The 24,361-nt window shown below is 34.6% G+C and overlaps 1 protein-coding gene across 3 annotated transcripts in view; it reads left to right on the top strand.

Moving 5' to 3' along the window:
- The window catches only part of LOC114337406 (GTPase-activating protein CdGAPr), a 697,382-nt gene that overhangs the window by 555,461 nt on the left and 117,560 nt on the right, over positions 1-24,361 (top strand). For all 3 annotated transcript variants that reach the window (XM_028287837.2, XM_028287844.2, XM_028287832.2), the window contains exons 8-10: positions 684-839; positions 10,745-10,907; positions 16,818-17,094. In XM_028287837.2, the coding sequence (XP_028143638.2) occupies positions 684-839; positions 10,745-10,907; positions 16,818-17,094 (596 nt within the window). The remainder of the gene's footprint in view (positions 1-683; positions 840-10,744; positions 10,908-16,817; positions 17,095-24,361) is intronic.

The following is a 24,361-nucleotide window of genomic DNA, read 5'->3' as shown; positions in this document are numbered from 1 at the left end:
CTACTAATAGCACCATCTATGAATCATAAGTCAAAAGATCCAGAAACTAATAGTGGAATTATTTTCCTCTGCGCTTTTTAAGATGGAAATATACAGCAGAACAGAGTGGTGAATTACTCGACAAGGGAATCTATAATTGCATCCACGATTTGTCACAGGTGCTCTGATGAGATTTATTGGAAATCTAAATACGTATAAGCACATAGTGGAGGTCCTATCCTGTAATCAAATCTGAATCATCTTTACTTCTAGTTTATTTTTATTCACTTTTGTGGGTATAAAAGGAACTAGTTTGCTAAAGATTATTTTCACAGTGAACGACAAGTCGTGAATGCAATTATAGCTTCCCTTGTCAAGTAATTCACCACTCTGTTCTGCTTTATATTTCCATCTTAAAAAGCACAGAGGATAATAATTCGAATTTTAGTTCCTGGCTCTTTTGACTAACAATTAAATAATGGGAAACAGTGAAAGAAAAGAAACTACAAGCATGTATGTATTTTTGACCTCAATCAGAACAAAAAAAGACATATTCCTCTTTTTATGGTACTAATACTGTTACGGTACTAAGACTGTTAATAGCGTACTTTTTTATATTATAAGCGCTTCGTATTCGTTCTCAACCGTTGAATTTAATATATATTGATTATAGTAAAACCTAACGTGATGTTTTTTTTTTTCAGAGAATTGCCAAATCCATTATGCACCTACCAGCTTTACCAAAGTTTCGTGAACGCAGTACAAGGCTGCAACACAGCGATTAGAAATTCAGAATCGGACCATGATAGGCTGCTAAAGATGCGGGAGACAGTACAGAAATTGCCTCCTCCTCATTACAGGTAAGCAGTTTCAATATTATTTTCTACAATAATTAAATCCCAACTAACAAGCCCAAAATAATCACTGAGAGCACAATAATTAGAGTTTTTAAAGTCCAAGTATGATTCAGCATATGAGAGCCGGTTAAAAGTGGTATAGTCGATTCGCTAATCTAAGACACAACTGTCTACACTACAATCACAATAAAGATGCACTAGAAATAAACAAGCACGAGGAGCACTCCCAAATCATGATTTGGGAGTGCTCCTCGAACATTCAACGTTTACTGGTTTGTTTATTTCTATGTATATAGTGCATTTTTATTGTGATTGTAGTGTAGACAGTTGTGTCTCAGATTAGCGAATCGACTATACCTAATAGTAGAGGAGCGAAGTATGCTAAATGTGCAGTAACTCAAGCGCTTTGGGGACCTATTGGGTTGTGAAGAGTAGGTCCTAAAACCAAAAAAAGTTAGTAAAGTTTTCCATTTTAGTGGGGACTTTCCATTTTTAATTTAATTTTCCATTTCCAACAATCGTTTTTTACGATTATAGCGCCATCTATCCATAATTTGAAAAAATGTTTCGAATAAAAGTTGCTTATTTTTACGCAAAGAATTAAAATCTGATTTTCATTTTGTAACTTCAAAGGGCTGTAACTTTTTTTGTGTGCACTATTGTATATAGGTAAGTGAGGTTCAATCAACCTATTTTTGACCCCAGAATCTGTGGTATAATTTATGACTTTATGACCAATCTTTTCGGGACACCCTGTATATCGAGACCAACAAAAAACAATAGAATATTACTTGCTACACTTTAAGTAGAAGCTATCAAATATAACAATCGGTTCTTGCAGTTTGCTTTTTAGTTCAGTCAAAACATCCATGTAATTACAGTGCAGTTGAAAGTTTGTGACACCACTAAATCTGATACTGCTTCCCAATTTCCATATACATACTTTATATGCATGCAAACATGCACGAAACTTTGAGTTCATTAATGTCTAGAAGTTTTGACATATATTTAGAAAGTAGATATTATGGAATTTGTTAGTACGAGCCTAGTTTATATTAAATTTGATTCAGGGATAATAATCAATTTGGAACGTCTTGACACACAGAGTGTATACAGAGTGTTTCATTGGGAAAGTAACATACATTAACTGTAGAAAGAGGATACTTAGGCGGTTTCAAAAATACCATATTTAATGGGTCTTATTCCATTAATAACAAAGATACTGGGTGTTTTATCTATTTTGCCATTTTCGTATTTGGTTCATAACTTTTTAACCACACTGTATATTTATTTTATATTTGACACGCGAATATCATTTAAGGTGTACAATAAAATAGTTTATTTACAATTGTAAAAAATCCATGTCGGGTTTAAAAAATATTGGAAAAATATTCCGACCCAACAACAACACCCAAAAACAACTTTAATTTTATCTAACAATAAAACACTGAAAACGTTTGTTTTCTATACTTCCACAAAATTTATTATAACTATGTGACTACAGCGGTTTCGGCAGAGTGCCTTTCTCAAGTGATTTAGTTTACTATGGGTTTGCCTTTTTAAAGTCTTTAACTGAAGAGGTTGAGGAGTGGGGAGCTGTTTGTCTCGAGTCGGTCATTCAGAATTATATCTGTATTTTTCAATTTATTAATTTCTATAGATTCTAATAAAGATAGCTTAAGGCCTTTATTTTGAATATGCAAAATTTGAAACTCTTCATTAAAATAATGATTATGATCTAGAAGGTGAAGTGCGTATGTAGAAGTGTCTGTTTTTCTATTGTTGAAAGCCCTTTTGTGTTCTGCTATCCGTTTGTCAAAGGTTCTGCCAGCTTGACCTATGTAAGTGTTCGGACAGTCACCACAAGTTAGTTTGTAGACACCACTCTGTAGTTGTTTTCTCTTTCGGCTCTTATTGTTCTTAATATATTTGATTAAGTTGTTGTTAGTTCTGAAAGCTGATGTTATTCCTTTCTTTTTTATGTATCTGGCCATTTTTGTTGTTATCTTGACAGTATATGTGATAGAGCAAAAGGTACTGGGTTCTTTCTATGGTGGTGGATTGGTGGATAGACTAATTTCAGGGCTTTCTTACGGAGTTTTTGGTTTAAAATTTTTATTAACTGTTTGTTCGTTATAGCCATTATTTACTGCTATTTGTTTAATGATGTTCAGTTCTATTTCAAAGTTATTTTTTGATATGGGAATTTCTGTCAATCTATGTATCATGCTATGGTAGGCTGCTAATTTGTGTTGTGTAGGATGGGATGATGAATTGTGTATACTTGTGTCAGTATGGGTAGGTTTATGATATACTGAGAACTCATGTTTGTTTTGTAGTCTGGTAATTGTTACATCTAGAAAGTTTATGGACTTATTCTGTTCTGTTTCTATTGTAAACTCAATATTACTATGAAGTGAATTAATGTATGATAGAAATTGGTCAAGTTGCCTGTTAGTTCCTGTAAAGCATACTTGACCAATTTCTATCATACATTAATTCACTGGCCAATGCCTATACCTATATCCCCGAGGAAAAAAGTTATGGGACAAAAAAACAAAATTGCTTTCTTTCTTGTTTGTTTTGCTTTTTGTTTTGAATATATTTTTGTACAAAAAATATTTTTGACAAAGGTGATATTTCGATAGTAAATTTAACCTGGAACAATTTTTCTGTAGAGGTGTTTGCACCAAAAGTGTATAGAATTGACCCAAATTCACCCTTTGCCTAGGGACTAATTCACCCCTTTCTCAAAAACCTAAATGGTAGCACTCCGCGGTTTTTTCATATATAGATGTCCATTGACCATATGAAATAATAAAACCCCGGTAACGGTGTAGTTCCTTTTAGCTCTTTTATTTTGAACATAATCAATAGCCTAAATATAGTAACGATGGATAGATATCCTTGTTTCTATTTAATGAGGTGTTGGATTTATTCTAATTTGGTGTCAAAAACACCATTATAAAGCATTTTAAATTCAAACTACTTACTTGAATTTTTTTATATTAAGGATGTTATAAAAGTGTCGTATATACTGGATAAAAGTATTTAGCTGTCCATCAGGTATTTTATGTGAATTAAATAGAGTTTTAAATAGCACGTTACGTGCTACCATTAACAAAAAACTGAATAATTAATACGATGGTGGATTTTAGGCAATTCATTTAAAGATGGAGTTACTACAAATAAAATGGTATCTTTGGAGGGTGAAATGATTATGAAAAGCAATAGTTTTAAGTACCTAGGATCGGTATTACAGAGTAATGGAGAAATAGATGGAGATGCATGCAGTAGAATTAGGGCTGGATGGATGTAGTGGAAAAAGCGAGTGGTGTGTTGTGTGACAGAAAAATTCCAGTTAAGCTGAAGAGAAAATTCTATAAAACAGCCATAAGACCGGCTATGATGTACGGAACTGAATGTTGGGCAGTGAAAAAGAAAGAGGAACAACGAATGCATGTGGCGGAAATAAGAATGCTTAGATGGATGAGTGGAGTGACAAAGAAGGATAAAATTATAAATGAGTATATTAGCGTAAGTCTAGGTGTGGCACCAATTGATGCCAAAATGAGAGAGCATAGGTTAAGATGGTTTGGTCATGTTCAACGTCGAGACGTTAATCACCCAATACGAAGAATAGCTGAAGTGCAGATTCCTGGAAGGAGTAGGAGAGGAAGACCAAAGAAGACCTGGGGGGAGACGATAAGGCAGGACATGTTGGTAAAGGGGATTAACATTGATATGACCCAAGATAGAATTGTGTGGAGAAATGCAATTAGGGAAACCGACCCCGCATAGGGATAAGGCAAAGAGAATGATGATGATGAGCTGTGATAAACAAAGTGAAACAGGCTGTGTTTTATCCCCCTTATTATTTAACTTTGTACTGAACTCAGATGAAATCAAGAGTGGATATAGCCAACATAAGACCAATAATGGCGTATTAATCAGAAACAAAGGTTATTGGAAATAGAGATGAGAATTACAGGAAATACGCTGAGTGGCTGAAACATGAATGGCATAAGAAGAAAATGGAAACATGGAAAACATGGTGTAAACATCCATCTGGGCGTAATGACGTAATCGATGATTTTTTTAAATGAGAATAGGGGACTTGTGCTAGCTCTTTTGAAAGGTTTTTCAATTCTCTATTCAGTAATGTAAACATTTACATAATTATTTATACAGGGTGTCCAAAAAAAAATTATTAAATTAAATTTTTTGACAAAAAAAGAAGAATTTATGTAATTTGTTTAATTCAAAATACATTTTATTGCTGTCAGAAATCAGAAAAAAATGTTTCTATCACAAATAAACACTGTTTTTCGCTTAAATTAAATGTTCAAACTTCCAAGATGCAGGTGGTTGGCGGGAGCTGGCATGAACATTGAATTTAATCGAAAAGCAATGATTATTTGTGAAATAAACATTTTTTTTTTGTTTTTGACCAACAGTAAAATGTATTTTGAATTAAACGAATTACATACATTCTTCTTTTTTTGTCAAATAATAGGGAACTTGCACATTTTTTTATTACATAATAATGTTCAATTTTGTATAAAAATTAGATTTACAAAATTTCACGCTTCAAAAACTCATAATAATTTAGAAGTACAAATTTAAAGTCTTCTTTATCTTAAAATAGTTCAAACGACCCGTGACGTCACAGAGTTTAACTATGTGGTTCCGTTTGTGGTTATATTTACGTATATTCTTCTTCTTCTTTAGTTTATTGGCCTCCACCTACTTGGGTATTTGGCCAGCTCTTCGTCGGGGAATAAAGGAAAAATATTTATATTCTAATGACATTTATCGTATGTCGTTGTAATAATATATACCAGTTTGTTGAGATTGGAGTTTGATATAGTTATTGAAGGAAAGGAAAGAAGGTTTACTATGGAAAATAAAACCATTTTGTAAAAGTACAAATTTTCTATGAATAGATCAAACGATCAAAAACACTTTTAACGTCAAATAACTGTATTTTTTACTGACGTTTATAATGTCTAATTTAAAATTATATATACAATTGGTGTAGAATGTAAACATACAACCCCGTGACGTCACGACGCGTTTTGGGGTGGCTGGTAGAAGTTGAATTTTTAGTCGTCTTTAGGGGCCAAACGAAAGACAAACAAAACTTTTTTATCCTTGATACAGCTTCTAAATTATGTTCTGTTGTGATTTATACCATTTTTTTCGAATTTAAAATTTTATGCAAGTTCCCTATTTAATTAAAAATTTTTTTTGGACTTCCTGTACAAATAATTACATAAATGTTTATATTACTAAATAGATAATTGAATGACCTTTCAAATGAGCTAGCACACGACCCCTATTCCTATTTAAAAAAATCATCGATTACGTCATCACACCCAGATGGATGACGTCACTAGTATGACATATATGCCAAAATGTCATAATTTAAAAATAAAAATCGACCTGTTTCGGGATTTTTCTCTAAAATCGCTGGTTTACGAAATATCGAGTTTATTCCTTTCATTTGCACCATACTCTACAGTGCTAGTCAAAAGTCTGTACCCCCCCCCCCTCGTAACTTTTGAACGGTTATGCCTATAATAGTGAATTTTGGAGGGAGGAAATAAACGGAAGTAAGCTTCTTAACTAGTCATGACAGGTGACGTAATAGTGACAGGTGACATTACAGAGCCACTGTGACCGATAATTTTAAATGGGACCTTATGGCACGTGATACCTCGTTTGAAAGATATTCAAAATACTTATTCAGTCATACTAATTTTTTTTAGGTTTTAGTTGATTTTGATTTTGGTGAATAGATTAAATAAATGAAATATTGTAGTTTCGCAATAAAAATTCAAATGTCCGCCTATGGTTTTTTTGTCAAAAAAGTTGACGTTTTTTAATTCTCTAGTAGTTTTTACGTCAACGTCAACCTTTTTGACAAGTAATCATATGCGGAATTTTGAATTTTTATTAATTAAATGCGAAACTACAATTTTCTATTTGTTTCAATAAAATTCATTAAAATAAGCTTAAACTCAAAAAAAAATAGTATGACTGAATAGGTATTTTCAATACCTTTCAAACGAGGTATCACTTGCCATAAGGTCCCATTTAAAGTCATCTGTCATAATTACGTCATCTGTCATGACTAGTTAAGAAGCTTACATCCGTTTATTTCGTCTCTCCAAATTTCACTATTATTGGTATAACCGTTCAAAAGATACGAGGGGGGGTACGGACTTTTGACTAGCACTGTGTAAATAATTTATTTAGAGAATTTGAAACTGATTTTTGTTTTTAATTCAGAATATGTTTTGTTTGTTAAATTTACTGTATTTTGTTAAAATTTGTTAATATTCTGGCAAACATAAAAATATTTTCGCAAATCTGTTTAATCAAGTGTAAAATATATATGGAAAACTTTTAAATAATCGTAAGTTTAGATGCCTAATCAACTCAAGAATTTTTTTGATTCAAACTATGTACGAGTACAACTAAATTTTCACCTAATAATTAAAAGTTTACTATAAAAAAAAATACTACATTGTTAAATTAATGTCCAAAGACTGGAAGGAAGGTGTACCCATACAAGCTGTTGCTAACTGGTACACTGATGGCTCAAAAACATCGGAAGGTGTGGGAGCCGGCATAGTAGGGACAAATCAAGGAATTCATTTCCCGGTTAGCCTATCAAAGGATGTCACAGTTTTCTAGGCGGAAATAACGGCAATCCATCACTGCGTGGAAGAAATAGAAATGCAGAAAAGAACTTTCCGTTCAGTTGGCATCTTCACTGATAGTCAGGCAGCGCTTAAGGCACTCAGTTCTGTAGATGTCAATTCTAAGCTAGTATGGGATTGTGTGTGTGCCCTAATTAAACTAGCAGACCGTAGCAAAGTTACGGTAGCCTGGGTACCGGGGCACGATGGTCATAAGGGCAATGAAAACGCAGATGAAATGGCCAAACAAGGCTCATCAATGCCATTCATTGGACAGGAACCCTTCTGCGGCGTTGCAAAAGCAGTTACAAGAACGGCTACAAGAAAGTGGGTAGCTCTCAAATCTTTGGAATGGTGGAGGAATTCACCAGGTCAAAGACAGGCGAAACAGTTAGTTACAGAACATTCGCCAAAATTTACGGCAGACCTAACAAGCAAAGACAGGAAAACAGTCCACGCCATAGTAGGTCTGCTAACAGGGCACTGTAAGCTGAATAGGCACTTAAAGCTGATGGGATTGGCAGATTGACCTGTGCAGATTCTGTCACCTGGAAGAAGAAACAGTAGAGCACATTCTATGTCAGTGTGACAGTCTGGCAAATGTGCGGCTCTTTGCATTAGGAGAACAAAATCCAACGGCAAATAGCCACATGGAAGGTTCAGTCTCGAAGCTATTAGACTTAAAAGAGTCAGGTTAGAGAATGTTATCTAGGACTAGAGGACCACAATAGATTTGAAAAGGTCGCAGTGGAATAGGCCAGAAGGCCACCTCTTTAAATATATCTATCTAAATTAATGTCTACGTAATCAAGTAGGTATTCAAAATATTCTCTGTTGTTAATTTGACAGTACATATTCTAAACGATGAAGTGCATCTATTACACTTCTTCAAGGCATTCTCTGCCTTAGCTCTGCCAGTTATTGCTGGTTTATTTTTATAGATTCTACTTTTTAAGTAACCGCAATAAGAATAATCTTTAGTATTCAGATATAATGAACGAGGAGGCCATTCAATGCTACCTAATCTACCAATCCATCGTCCGGGAAATTTCTGATCTAAATAACGCCGAATATTTACACCAAAATGAACAGGAGTCTTTCCGAAACCATATCTCATTGAAATTGGCTCCAAACTTGTTTTTCAGGACAGGTACAATTTCATTTCTAAGTAGCATTTCACAATTATAGCTTGTTAATTTTTTTTAAACAGCCCAATTAACTGACTACCCACTATAGCCTACCATACATTTAGTTTTTGTGGTCTTTGAGTATGATTTTCACGTATCCAGTGTTGATTTATCTCATGTCAATACCTTAAATTTTGACCTTTTACATTCGCATATAATCTTAATTATGATAAACGAAAGATACCGTAATACTGTTAAAGCCGTAAAAGCATATCCCGGAGCAGACGTGGCCTCAGATCACAACCCACTTATCGCCAAAATTACACTCACACTTAAAAATATTAAAAGACATCAGAGAACTGCTACAATAGACATAAGCAAGCTTAAAGAACCCATCGTAAAAGAATGTCGTCAACACGAACTGCATACGAACTGTAGAGAGCTGAACATAGACACCAATGACATTGACGAGCACTGGGAGCAACTAAAACATTGCATACTAGAACCTTGTAAAGATATACTAAAGACTTCCACAAGGAGAAAAGAGGAATGGATGAACGACGAGATTCTGAATATGATGGAACAACGGAGACAATATAAGAATAAAGATGACAATAAATACAGGGAGATTAACCACGAGATAAGGAAGATGATAAAGCAGGCAAAAGAAAAACACTTTGAAGAGAAATGCAAAGAGATCGAGGACCTCCAAAAAAGATACGATCTATTTAACCTACATAAGAATGTCAAAGAAATGGCTGGACTAAGAAAACAAAATCTCACTGGTGCACTTCTGGATAGACACGGGGTTGCTATAACAGAGACCGATGAGAAAGTACAACGTTGGGCAGAATACATCGATGAACTGTTCGATGATGAAAGAGGGTACCTGGAACACATATAACTTATTTCAGGAGAAATAGGTCCAGATATTACAAAGAAAGAAATAATACATGCGTTAAAAACAATGACAAACAGGAAAAGCCCAGGACCTGACATGCTTCCTATCGACCTTTTAAAAATTATAGATGAGCAGCATATTGATGTTTGAGTGGTACTCTTGAACAAAATTTATAGCTCAGGCACATTACCCAAAGAATGGTTGACGTCGATCTTTATTTGCCTCCCTAAAAAAAAACGCAAGAGAATGCGGCGACTACCGCACCATTAGTTTGATGTCCCATGTGCTAAAGTTGCTACTGAAAGTCATCCATAACCGAATATATCATAAACTGGACATAGACATTAATGATACGCAATTTGGGTTTCGCAAAGGCCTGGGAACTCGTGAAGTTCTTTTTTCACTTAACATACTTATACAAAGGTGCCTGGACGTCAATCAAGATATATATGCGTGTTTTATTGACTATAATAAAGCATTCGACAAAGTACGACATGAACAATTAATGCATGTACTGGAATCAAAGAAGCTGGACTACAATGACCTCAGGATTATATCGAATTTATACTATAAGCAAATAGCTAAAGTACGTGTTAACGACCAGCTGTCAGAGGAAATTGAAATCAGACGTGGAGTGAGACGGGGATGCGTGTTGTCGCCAATTCTTTTTAATGCCTACTCGGAAGAGATCTTGAAAAAGCTCTTGAGGGTGAAACAGCTGGAATAAAGGTAAATGGAGTTCCCATTAACAACATTAGATATGCGGATGACACTGTCATCTTAGCTGAAAATATTGGGGATCTTCAGAGGCTGGTGACCAGAATAGCAGAGTTTGGACAAGAATACGGGCTAACAATGAATGTCAAGAAGACACAGTTTATGAGAATATCGAAAACTCAAAGAAATAACGAAAATCTCTTCATAAACGGATCCAATATTCAACGAGTCGACCAAATGAGTCAAATTAAATAAATTATTAGAAGAATTTTTTTACTAAGCAACAACATTTTTGTTTATGTTAATAGTATTTTGTATTTTGACAACGGCACCCGATTTGGGCGTCGTAACGTTAATAAAAATCATTTTTTAATAATATTGTGGCTTATTTCCCATTATAAATAGTTAAAATTAATTTTTTTAAATCATTTTTTTTTATTGTTGCGTATGTTGCAGAACCCTGGAGTATTTGATGAGGCATTTAGCAAAAGTAGCAAAACATGGAGCTAGCACAGGAATGACGACGAGGAACGTTGCCATTGTATGGGCTCCTAATCTCTTAAGGTGCGAGGCGTTGGAAGTAGGAGGCGTAGCAGCTTTACAAGGTGTTGGAGTTCAGGTAAGACAGTTATATTTACCGAAGGTATTAAGTGACTACATATTAACATTTACACCAAAAAAGACATACAAAATACAGGGAAAATTTGGCGCTTTCGTTGCCACTTTCTCTTCCCGCCTTTTTAGTTGCCTTCCTTTTAGTCTTGCCTGGATTTTATTATTTACTGGGCTCTTTTTAGCAACCTTTCGGTCTCCTCTCTCACTAATGATCACTACATTATCAGCCCATCGAAGTCTAAGGGTAAGAACAGAACAAGTGGGTCGCGGTAGAGGTGGAGGTGGAGGTCGCGGTCGATCTCGATATCCATGTAAAACAAACACACTGTAGTGAATGGAAAAGAACAGAGCAGGTAAGTCGCGGTGGAAGTTTAGCGCGATGCCATCCGCAGGAGGTTTTCATCGATGCTTTTAAAAATAAAATGAGTTTGTTTTACATGGATGTCTACTGCGCTACCTATAAGGATGCTTCTCTGCAATTGGTCCGTTCGAAGCAAAGTTGTCATTACCTGCGCTATCTGAGTTGATACTTTTTATATAATCCCTTTTTTGTATTCAGTTTATTTTTGAATTTCTATAGTAGTTAAATTCAGTAAATTTTTGAAATATGAAGGAGGATCTGATTATTTACAGATGACATTTCATCACTATCATCACTTGACTGACACAACATCGCAAAAGCACAGTCTTTTTGTCATTCAAATTTCATTAAACTACTTCACTTGATAGTGGTTCTAGCTCGACTGACAGCGCAGGTGACCTCCTTGCTATGTGCTGTCGACATCGACCGAGACTTAACTAGTAGCATCCACCGCGACCTACACTTCCACCTCGACCCACTTGTTCTGTTCTTGCCCTAAAGTAACGAATTGTGTGATCGGTGCCTCTTTGAAAAGTTAGTAGAGTTCATGGTGGTTCATATTTGTACCTGGATCTCCATAGTACGTTTTCGTTAATAGGCCAAATATCTTCATTAGGATTTTTCTTTCAAATACACTCAATTTCACGATACGACAAACCCATATCTCTATAGGCAATAATTCTACAACTGTCAAAATCGCTAAAATGGTGGTAATTTTGGTGTCTTCGAACTTGAGGCATATTCTTGCAATGAATACAATTAGACTGAGGAATAATAACTAAAAATTTCTGTACCAACCGGTCTTCATAAATTGGTCTTTTCACAAAAAATTTAAAGATAAAACTTTATTTTTACAAAAACTATAAAAGATAAAACATTGATATTGTTATAATAGCATGCTTTAAATATATTCATTGTGCTGCCAAAAAATTAAGTTCAAGAAATGATTCCTTCTGGGTGTAACACTTCTAATTTCACTAAGTATACAGGGTGTCCAGAAACTCTACCGACAAACGAAAACAGGAGATTCCTCAGATTCCTCAATTATAAGACAATTTAACCCAATTCACCTAGTCCGAAAATGCTTCTTAAGGAAGCTAGAGCTCTTTGAAGATGGCTTCATGAAATTAGTTTTTCTTAAATACCTCCAGAACGCTTCTATTTAGAAAAACGAAAATTGTTATTCATATTTACTTTTCAGAGATGAATCGATTCCATCCATTGCAAATTTCTAGTACCGGTCATAGGCGTGCGTTTTGGGTAGAGCAACGGGTATTTTATCGCATAACTTTTTTGTCCTTAACTTTTATGAATTTTTGACACCGGATTATTAAATTGTGAGGTATTCTAGTACTAAAAGGCACTCTTGATTTAAGTCGGTAGGACGCACCGTTTTCTAGAAAAATCGATTTGAAAGTTTTTCGTTTTTGGAATTTGAAAAAAAATTGAAAGAACTTTTTAACAAAAAATGAAGTATTTTACCAACATAAAGTAAGAGTAACTTTTAGTACTCGAATACCTCATAATTTAATAATCTAGTGTCAAAATGCTCAAAAATTCAAGACAAAAAAGTTATGCTATAAAATAATTGTTGACATACCCAAAACGGACGCCTATGACCAGTACTAGAAATTCGCAATTAATGAAATCGATTTATCTCTGGAATATAAATAAATGTACCAGTTTTCGTCTTTCTAAACAGTTTTTTTAATTTGTTTTTTAATTCAAAAAGCGAAAAGTTTTCAAATCGATTTTTCTAGAAAACGGTGTGTCCTACCGATTTAAAGTAAGAGTACCTTCTACTACTAAAATACTTCCCAATTTAATAATCCAGTATCAGAAATGCATAAAAGTTAAAGATAAAAAAGTTATGCGATAAAATAACCGTTGCCCTACCCAAAACGGACGCCTATGATCGGTACTAGAAATTTGCAATGGATGGATTAGATTTATATCTTGAAGATAAATACGCGTACCAATTTTTGTTTTTCTAAATAGAAGCGTTCTGGAGGTATTTAAGAAAAACGAATTACAAGACGCCATCTTCAAAGAGCTCTAGTTCCCTTAGGAAGCATTTTCGGACTAAGTGAATTGGGTTAAATTATCTTAAAATTATCTGAAGAATCTCCTGTCTTCGTTTGTCGGTAGAGTTTCTGGACACCCTGTATAAGCAGTGGGGTTCCTACGGTCTCTTCCACCGTTTTCTATCCACCCATTTGTTTTCTTCAATTGCTCTGTCTGCCATAGACTGTTCTATGCCTTTCTTCCATGTTTCTGCAGGCCTTTCTCTTCTTCTTCTATTCATGGGTGTGTAATTTAATGTTCTATTTGGCCATCTTTCCTCTGACATCCTCATAACATGACCATACCATAGCACTTTCTTTGTTTCTATATGGTCAACCGTGGAATATACACTCTTTGTCCGTCGTCTTATTTCGTCGCCAGATTAGTTTTTATAAGACATTTATTTTGAAACCAAACATACCAAAGAAAAGATAGTTAACGTTGATTACTTATTAATTCGTTATTTAAATATAATCATATCTACGTAGGGACGAATAATGGGAATTAGGAATCGCATTTATTTTTAAAGAGAGGAAGTGTCTCGCTCAACGCGCGTAGCTTTGGATGGGGTCGGGATTTGTCGAATTCGCTCAGCTCGCCAAATCGACAGGGTTCAGAAGGTCTGGTTAGTTATTCTCCGTTCAACGCACAGAGAAAGTCCTAATGGATCTCTGTTCGATCTTTTATACTGTCAGAGAGAGTGTAAGAACATGTTTTGTTTAATACATAGGCGTACTCTAGACGATAAAAGTATATTATCGTCACAACTTAAGGCATTACAATATACAGTATGGTGCAAATGAAAGGAATAAATTCGTTATTTCGTAAACCGGCGACTTTACGGAAAAATCCCGAAACAGGTCGATTTTTATTTTTAAATTATGATATTTTGGCATATATATCACACAAGTGACGTCATCCATCTGGGCGTGATGACGTAATCGATCATTTTTTTAAATGAGAATAGTGGTCGTGTGCTAGCTCATTTGAAAGGTTATTTAATTCTTTATTCACTATTATAAACATTAATATCCAAACAGGTGTTTGGACACCCAAAAAGGGTGTCCAAAAACAATTTTTTTATATTAAATTAATTGACAAAAAAAGTAAAATGTATGTAATTTATTTAACTCAAAATACATTTACTACTGTCAGAAAACAGGAAAAAAATGTTTATTCGAAAAATTAACATTGGTTTTTGCTTAAATTAATTGTTCAAACTTCCAAAAAGCAGGTGCCTAGCGGGAGCTGGCTTGAACATTGAATTTAAGCTAAAAGTAATGTTTATTTTTCAAATAAACATTTTTTTTTCCGTTTTCTGACAACAGTAAAAAGTATTTTGTATTAAATAAATAACATACCTTCTTCTTTTTTTGTCAATAAATTTAATTTAAAAAATTGTTTTTGGACACCCTGTATAAATAATTATGTTAATGTTTACATTACTGTATAGAGAATTGAATGACCTTTCAAATGAGCTAGCACACGACCCCTATCCTGATTTAAAAAAATTATCGATTACCTACGTCATCACTCCCAGATAGATGATGTCACGCGTGTGGTATATATGTTATAGTCAAAGCCCGAATTTCAGGCACTCCTAGGTTTAACTAGGCAATCCTCAGGTCTGACTGACGGTCTTAGTCAAAGCCCGAAATAAATTACAGTTTCGGCCTTTGACTAGTCAAACCTAGGAGAGACTAAGTTGGTCAGGCAAAGGTCGAAATTTAATTTTATGAAATCGGGGTTTGACTAGTCAAACGCCGATCAGCTATTAAAATGTCGTAATTTGTTAGATAAGGTTTAATAAAACGTAATTTTTTAATTTTAATGTAGGTATATTATTTTCATAATAAACTATTCTAAATGGGAAATAAGCCACAATTTAACTAAAAAAATGATTTTACTAATTTAGTAATACATATTTTGTATTTTGACAACGACATCCGGTTTGAGCGTCGAGACGTTAATAAAATCATTTTTTTAGTTAAATTGTGGCTTATTTTTCCCAATTAGAATGGTTTATTACAAAAATGCCACAAGGAAATAGCTTCAGAACAATATTATTTTTATATTGTCGTAATTAAAATAAAAATTAGTGTTTATTCTCACATGTTGAGGCATTATGGCATTTATGCCTGGTTGCACCAACAAATCTTAAGCTCCAGCTTAGCTCAGCTCAGCTTATGAATAGGGCCGCTTTAAGTCTCGCTTACGGTGCTTACGTTGCACCATAATTTTTTATTCTTTAAAATGCAATCCGCGTGGCAATCCATTGTAGCCAGCTGAAAATTGATCTTAGACTCGATGGTGCAACGCGTATGTTTCGTAAGCTGAGCTTAAGGCACGTCTTAGCTTAAGATCTGTTGGTGCAACCAGGCATTAGAGTTGCACAATATGTTAGACCTTATACACTTACATAATTTTGATGAGCATTTTTTATTGCAGTAGCATTTTATAAAACCTTGTCCTCTAAATTTAGAATCTTTTGTAATAATTTCTCTTAGAGACAGCTTAACGTCTGGAACATCTTCGAATTTTAGAAAATTCTCTTTGCATTCTCTTATTTGATTTCTTGAAAAAAAATGTGTTTATTGTTTAAGACCTTCAATCGTCTCTCCTTTATTTATTTTATTTTTTTCTGTCTGTGCACAATGCATGCATGTAACTTTTCTTTCAAAACCTTCATAGTATGGACACAACATGTACCACCTGATTACAAATTATGCACGTATATGCATCAGAGCTCTCTTTTTGGCAAATACAACAAACCACATCTGAAGAAGTAATGTGAACTGTGAAAGAAGATATTGCAATCGGAGGAAAACTCAGGATCACCATAATACTAACGAAGCCCCTGGACCGTCGTCACTAGGAGAGGAAGAAAATTGTCAAACAATTCAGCCTTAACACTCAATGCCATAACATCTCAACATGTGAGAATAAGCACTCATTTTTTTATTTTAGTTACAGGGTAAAAATAATAAACATTAAAATTAAAAAATGACGTTTTATTAAACGTAATCTAACGAATTACGACATTTTAGTAGCTGATCGGGGTTTGACTAGTCAAACCCCGATTTCATAAAATTAAAATTCGACCTTTGCCTGACCAACTTAGTCTCTCCTAGGTTTGACTAGTCAAAGGCCGAAACTGTAACTTTATTTCGGGCTTTGACTAAGATCGTCAGTCAGACCTGAGGATTGCCTAGTCAAACCTAGGAGTGCCTGAAATTCGGGCTTTGACTATAACATATATGCTAAAATATCATAATCTAAAAATAAAATTCGACCTGTTTCGGGATTTTGCCTTAATGTCGCCGGTTTACGAAATAACGAATTTATTCTTTTCATTTGCACCATACTGTATGTATAATCATGTATGCGTATGCACTATAGTTGTCAAAGCAACTTTTGACATTGACTAAATTTTTTTATTACCACCGATAAAATAATCTTTTCTCTTCTAAAAAATTGGTTTATTTTCAGGCAGTCGTAACTGAATTTCTAATCTGTTACGCCGACTTAATATTCTGTGATCATCTACCCAACTTCGACCAACCAACGTTGACAAACGAGAACCTCCTATCGAAGAAGTGTAGGCCTAACAGTTTGGCCATTTCTACTCCAACAAAATTGATCACATTAGAAGAAGCAAGAAATAAACACTTACCAAACAAATCCGAAGAATGCAACTACATCGAAGTCGGAGGAGGTCCTAAGAATTTGCCCAAGAAGTATCATACTGTAATAGAGTTACCTTCGGGTAAGTACAGTGATTAGTAGTATTACATTTAAGGGTTAATTGTTCATACTTTTTAACATACTCTATATTTCTTATCACTGTGGTTTACTAGCCCTTTGCAAAATTAACGAAAATAGTAGTGTAAATTTAAAATCGTTAGCCGGCATCTTGAATTTAAAGGAGAATCGTTTTGCGAAAAAACTAGTCCATGTGGTGAGACCGCTCCCGTCTGAAAAAATTTCTGATTCGGTTTCTTTGCGGCTTCCTATTCAAAACTGTATTCTTTAAACAAATCTGAAGGGTGTCGGGCGGAATTTGTGGGCAGAAATTGTTTAAACAATTTTTTTAAACAAATACAAAAGATTACGTTTTTTGCCCTGAAATATATATTTTTAGGTATTTTGGGTCATTCTAAACAAGAAAGGTATCTGGTAATTTTTCTCAAAAATTGATAGTTTTCGAGTTATAATTGATTTAAAATCTGAAAAATGCGAAAATACGCATTTTCGAGGCTTAAGAACTCATATTTAAATTAGTATTTTTGAGGTTGCCAGATACTTAATTTGAAGGTTAAACATTCAGCTTCAAGATTCTGAAGAGTATCGCGTCTAACTTTAATTTATACCGTTGTTTTTTAATTGTTAGATATGCATGTTTATCAGATTTTTTTGCCGGTGCGGCGCGCTCTGTTTCAAAAATCTTCTATTTTCCTCCGAAAAATATTTTTTCTAGATTATTTGGGACATTCTAAATAAAATAAGTTTCTTGACATTTTTCTCAAAAGTTAATAGTTTAAGGGCCGGTTGTTCGAACGCTAATCAACAATGATCATTATCAAATATTTAATTACTGTCACCAAAACTCTCAATGTCAACTTTGTTTGGGTTGCTGAAAACATAATTAATTACAATTATGAGATTTATTATTAATTATGTTAATAATTATTGTTATATTAATTGATTATAGACTCCACAGACTTTTTAACAACCCAAACAAAGTTGACATTGACAGTAATTAATTATTTGATAATGATCATTGTTCGAACGCTAATCAACATTGATCACTATCAAATATTTAATTACTGTCACAACTGTCAATGTCAACTTTGGTTGGGTTGCTGAAAACATAGTTAATTATAATTATGAGATTAGTTAGTCAATTAACATAACAATTATTAACATAATTGATTAACTAATTTCATAATTGTCATCAATAATTATGTTTTCGGCAACCCAACCAAAGTTGACATTGACAGTTGTGACAGTAATTAAGTATTTGATAGTGATCAATGTTGATTAGCGTTCAACAACCGGCCCTTAAAGTTATAAGCGATTTAAAATCCGAAAAATGACAAAAAAACGTAGGTATTTCGGAAAAATGTCAAGAAACTTTTTTTTATTTAGAATGTTCCAAAGAATCTATTAAAAATATTTTTCGAAGGAAAATAGGAGATTTTTGGAATAGAGCGCGCCGCACCGGCAAAGACAACGATTTAAATTAAGGTTAGACGCGATCACTCTTCAGAATCTTGAAGCTGAATGTTTAAACTTCAATTTAAGTATATGGCAACCTCAAAAATACTAATTTAAATATGAGTTTTTAAGCCTCGAAAATGCGTATTTTCGCATTTTTCAGATTTTAAATCGCTTATAACTCGAAAACTATCAATTTTTGAGAAAATTTACAAGATACCTTTCTTGTTTAGAATGACCCACGAAACTTAAAAATATATGTTATGGAGCAAAAAAACGTGATCTTTTGTATTTGTTTAAAAAAATTGTTTAAACAATTTCTGCCCAAAAATTCCGCCCTGCACCCTTCATATTTGTTTAAAGGGGACATTTTTGAATAGGAATCCACAAAGAAACCGAATCAGAAATTTTTCCAGACGGGAGAGGTCTCACCACATTGACTAAACTGAAAAAACTATTGAATTATCAGCCTTATATCGTAGACTGTATAGAAAGTCAATAAAGGAAAAATTAGAAATACTTATAAAGTAGAATAGTCCTGGATCCCGCGTACTAAAAAAAAGTTGATTAATAGCAAGCTGAAAATTTGTTAATAGCTTAACGGTGTCCAGCCGGACAAACTTTGATGTACGGAAACACTGGAACAGGGCAAGTTTTAATTGTGGAACAGTTTAAAAATTTGGAAGGTCAGATTACGAAAACGTCCCATGTATTTTGTCAAACAGAACATCCAATTGATTTGTTACCCTTTCATTAAACTCTCATTCAAAAATCAGACTGCTATTACTAACCAACATGATTCCTGTCATTTGACATGTTCTTCGTGTTCCACTCATTAAAATGCCCAGTTGGTGATAAACACCAGTCTGATTTTTGCATGAGAGTTTAATGAAATGGTAACAAATCAATTGGAAGTACTGTCCGACAAAATACATGGAACGTTTTCATAGTCTGACGTTCCAAATTTTTAACCTGTTCCACAATTAAAACTTCCCCTGTTCCAGTGTTCCCGTATATCAAAGTTTGTCCGACTAGACACCGTTAAGCTATTAACAAATTTTCAGCTTGCTATTAATCAACTTTTTTTTGGTACGCGGGATCCAGGTCTAGAAAGTAGGAGAACTCCAAGCAGGTTTCACAAAGGGGAAAGCATGCTTAGATCACATTTACACGGCCGACCAACCAATAGAAAAAAGAATGGCCAAAAATAGATCCGTCCATCTGTCTTTTGTAGATCTTAAGAAGGGATATGACTCGATACCTAGAACCAACTACTTGAACCTAGATACCTAGAACCGACCATTACTTGAAAGAAAGATACTGCGGACTATCTATGGGCCTTACAGAGAAGAGACAACAGGAGAATGGAGAAGAAGACACAATGATGAACTCCAGACAATATATGGAGATGAAAACATAGTACGCTACATTAAAGCAAACAGAATACTATGGGCGGGTCACGTGCTAAGATCAAGTGACGAAAGACTTCTGAACGCCACATTCTGGGAAAGGCCCGATGGAAAAAGGTCAGTTGGTCGCCCAAGAAAGAGATGGAAGGACACAGTAGCCAGTGATCTACGCAAAATGGGAGTACAGCAATGGGAAATAGCTGCTCAGGACCGACAACAATGGAGGGAAATAGTAAACGCGGCCAAGACTCAAATAGAGTTGTAGAGCCAAATGATGATGATAATGACCTAGAACCAAGCTATGGGAAACAATGGAAGACATCGAAGTTCCACGAATATTAATAAAAGCAGTAAAAGCACTCTACAAGAATAGCAAAGTAGCTATCAAAACGGGCAATAGAACATGCAGTCCTTTTAAGACGACAAAGGGACTACTACAGGGCTGCTCCACATCCCCTGCCCTGTTCAAAATATTCCTGAAAAAAAACCTGAAACCAAGGAAAACAAAGTGCGAAGGAATAGGTATACCAGTAAGAAACGAATATCTATTAGGTCTGGATCCCGCGTATGAAAAAAAAGTTGATTAATAGCAAGCTGAAAATTTGTTAATAGCTTAAGGGTGTCTAGTCGGATAAATTTTGATATATGGGAACACTGTAACAGGGGCAGTTTTAATTGTGCAACAGGTTAAAAATTTGGAACGGTCAGACCACGAAAACGGCACATTTATTTTGTCCGACAGAACAGACTTAAACTCTCCGAACAGAGATTAAACTCTCATGCAAAAATCAGACTGAAATTTATCACCTGTCATAATCCTGTCATTTGACATATTCTACATGTTCCACTCATTAAAACGCCCATTTGGTGATAAATAGCAGTCTGATTTTTGCATGAGAGTTTAATCTTTGTTCGGAGAGTTTAAGTCTGTTCTGTCGGACAAAATACATGTGCCGTTTTTGTGGTCTGACCGTTCCAAATTTTTAACCTGTTCCACAATTAAAACTTCCCCTGTTTCAGTGTTCCCATATATCAAAGTTTGTCCGACTAGACACCCTTAAGCTATTAACAAATTTTCAGCTTGCTATTAATAAACTTTTTTTTCATACACGGGATCCAGACCTATATAGCGCTGTTTCACATTATAAGAATTTCGATCGTGCGACGGTTAAAATGTACATAGTGGCTCGAGAACCTTTCTCTCTTCACCGCTTGAAACATTCGGTGAAGGGAGAAAGATTCCATATAATTGCTCGAGCCACTATGTAAATTTCAACCATCGTGCGGTCAAAATTCTTATAATGTGAAACAGACGATATACCCTAAGTTTTGCTAACGACCAAATAGTGATCGCACATGACAAAGATGACCTCAGTTTTATGATGGGAAAACTGAAAGAGGAATATGCAAAGAATGGGATGGAAATAAACCTTAAGAAAACTGAGTATCTAAGAATGGAGAATACAGAAATAAAACAGCTGGAAATAGACGAAGATAAACAAATAAAACAAACAGACAAGTACAAGTATTTAGGTTTCATAATATCAAACAAAGGAACAATTATTGAGGAGGATATAAAAAATAGACTAGGACAAGTAAGAGACTGTATACTAAAATTGAACCTGGTACTGTGGGATAAGAACATCGGCATAAAAACAAAAAGAAGAATATATAACACCATGACCAGAAGTATCCTCACTTATGGATGTAAAAATTGGACAATAAAGAAACCCAAAAACAAAATAAGAGCAACAGAGATGAAATTCCTAAGGAGAAGCTGCAGGATAATAAGAAGAGACAGAATACATAACACACAGGTTGAAAAAAGAATGGAAATGAACTCAGATATAATAAACTACATCGAACAGAAGAGATTAACCTGTACCAAACTCGTTGGATAAAAATAGAATAACAGAGTGGAGCCCGATAGAAAGAAGGAAGAGACGCAGACCCCGAAGATCTTTCAGAGATGAAATGGACAAAGCAATGGAAGGAGGAAATCTGCAGGAAGGGTACTGGCAAAGTAGAAAGAATTGGAGAGAACGGTTGAGGAGCGCACAAGCAAATACAAACAAGTCAGTCAAATACAAATTTTCAGGAAATGAGAAAAACGTTTTTTATAATATTAGTCAACTGTTTCCAATGACAAAAAATGTTACTTGTGGCAAATTATTCTTATATATAAGAATAACATAGCAGTTCAAATCGAAAATGTTTTCTTAATTAGTTATTAAATATTTAACTTGACATGTTTGGTTTTGACTGAATTCAGTAGACATGTTTGTTTTTGGTTGAGTGGAAAGATGACATGTTTGCTTTTGGTTGGATAGAAATATTTGGTTTTGGTTAAAGAAAGTGTTGAAATAAAATTATAGAGAACCAAAATTGATTTTATTGAATCACATTTTTTAAAATAACATTGAAACTAACTTGATAGTTGTAAAAATTAACTTGCATTAGACCTATTAAAAAAATTAAAAATAGTCAAAAATTCGTATTGAAAAACATGTTTAGGCCTATCTAAAATATTGTGTCCTTTTATGTAAAACTCTGCCCGTAAACATGAAGACCTTCTTCGTCTTCCAAACAGTCACATTCCCCTTCACCCTCCTGTTCTGTGGTAGGTTGGGTGTCCAGGATGTCCATGTAATACCACTGCCGATGAAGAAATTTTTCACATGTCCTCCACTCGTCCCCAAAAAGTTCTTTTAGCAAAGAATCTACATTTTTTTTCTTTGGGTCTGAAATTCCATGATGTAGTTCTACATTGTGTAGCTCAGCATTTCTGTCTTTTTTGGATGAAACCCCCCTTTTAAGAAGTTTAACTGGTGCAGTATCGTTGTCAATTCGGAGGAAGAGCTGTCCTTTCACCGTTATTATGGTCCCGTTATTTTCTTTGACATTTTGAATTTCTATCCGCTTCAAGTTGCTGATGTTGTCTAAGTTCTTGTAAACTGCTGCTAGGGACTTAGTGTCTTTAATTAACCAGTCTTGACCCAAAACTCTAAAGTTGAGCTCACGACGAGGCGCCGACCCTCACTCCCTGGTATCCCTCGTACTGCTCGTACCATATTATCGATCGCCAGATGCATTATTTTAAATGCGAGCGTTCACCAAAATGAAGAGTAGGATACTAAGCTCTAGGCTAGGATACGATGCGATGGTCTCCGTAGTGAACAAACCCTAACGGTGCCAAACATTTTGTAGAAGTTTATGTACTCTTCTCTAGAAAGGATTGTAGGATTTTTTTAAGTTTCCTTTCAACTCTGCCAAACACCCTGTCTGCTGGAAAAAATGTATGGCCACGCACTGGAAAGTAGATAGTTATTTTTTTGATTGGTGTAGTGTTTGCATTTTTTGCCAAAAAAATTCATGAAAGCATGGAGGACTATGAAGGATATTGTTCTTATTTTGCCTTCCACACCGTTGAGAAGGAATACAGTGAAAACTGTATATCCTTAGTACATATTTATCGTTTTGCTCAATATCTCAATGCCCAATACTGTTGCCAGTCCTGCTGAATATCATGATATACGAAGAAAATATTCAAAAATAAAGATATACACAATCAATATTGGACCTGTGGTACACTATGATTCAGAAACCTAAACCACAGCATACTAATGAATCGTAGGGTCACTCCGCGAAAATACTTTGTTCTCTATGTTCCATTTTGGTGACAATGTCAACGAATTCATCAAAAATTTTAGTCCTTTGCGCAGATTAATGACAGTTAACAGGATCCTACGTTTGCCGTGATTGGTCGTTACCGTCGCGCATTAGCCGTAATTGGCCGTTATCGTCTCGCATTCAAAATTTTGTCTCAGAAGTGGATTGCAAAATTGGAACCGTCAAAGAAAACAAGAAGAAACGAAAAGGTTGGAAAGAAAAATGCTAAGAAGAGTATCTTCTTCTTTCGATGCTGTCGCCCAATGGGAGGTTGGATATCATCATCACTATCTTTACTCTATATACCGCTGCGTTGAAGAGTTATATAGAACTGCATTTAAACCAGTCCCTTAAATTCTTCAACCATGACACTCTCCTTCTTTTGATACTCCTTCCTCCTCTTATCTTTCTAGTCTAGGCGCCAAATAGAGGTCACCGTGTCCTTTTCAATTCTGATGGACAAATTCAACGGCTTCTTATGGATTTTTGGCCGCTGATTACGAATTTCGAGGATGGATTTCGATCCGAGTGGTCAAAACATTGTTATAAACAATTTAATTGTTTATAAATTGTTTATAAGGCTCTGGCTCATAAACTAAAAGAGATAAAAAAGAATGTTTCAAATAAAATTTGTTCGCTAATAAAAAACGAAGAAAAAAACGTTTACTAAACTTAAATTTAACAATTAGAACTAAAGAAGATATTGTAAAATTGGTGCACAATGCAAATTGCAAATTG

Source organism: Diabrotica virgifera, chromosome 2, assembly GCF_917563875.1.
Source record: "Diabrotica virgifera virgifera chromosome 2, PGI_DIABVI_V3a".
Taxonomy (NCBI): Eukaryota; Metazoa; Arthropoda; class Insecta; order Coleoptera; family Chrysomelidae; genus Diabrotica; species Diabrotica virgifera.
The sequence above is the reverse complement of the archived record's forward strand: the minus strand, read 5'-3'. Positions and strand labels throughout refer to the sequence as shown.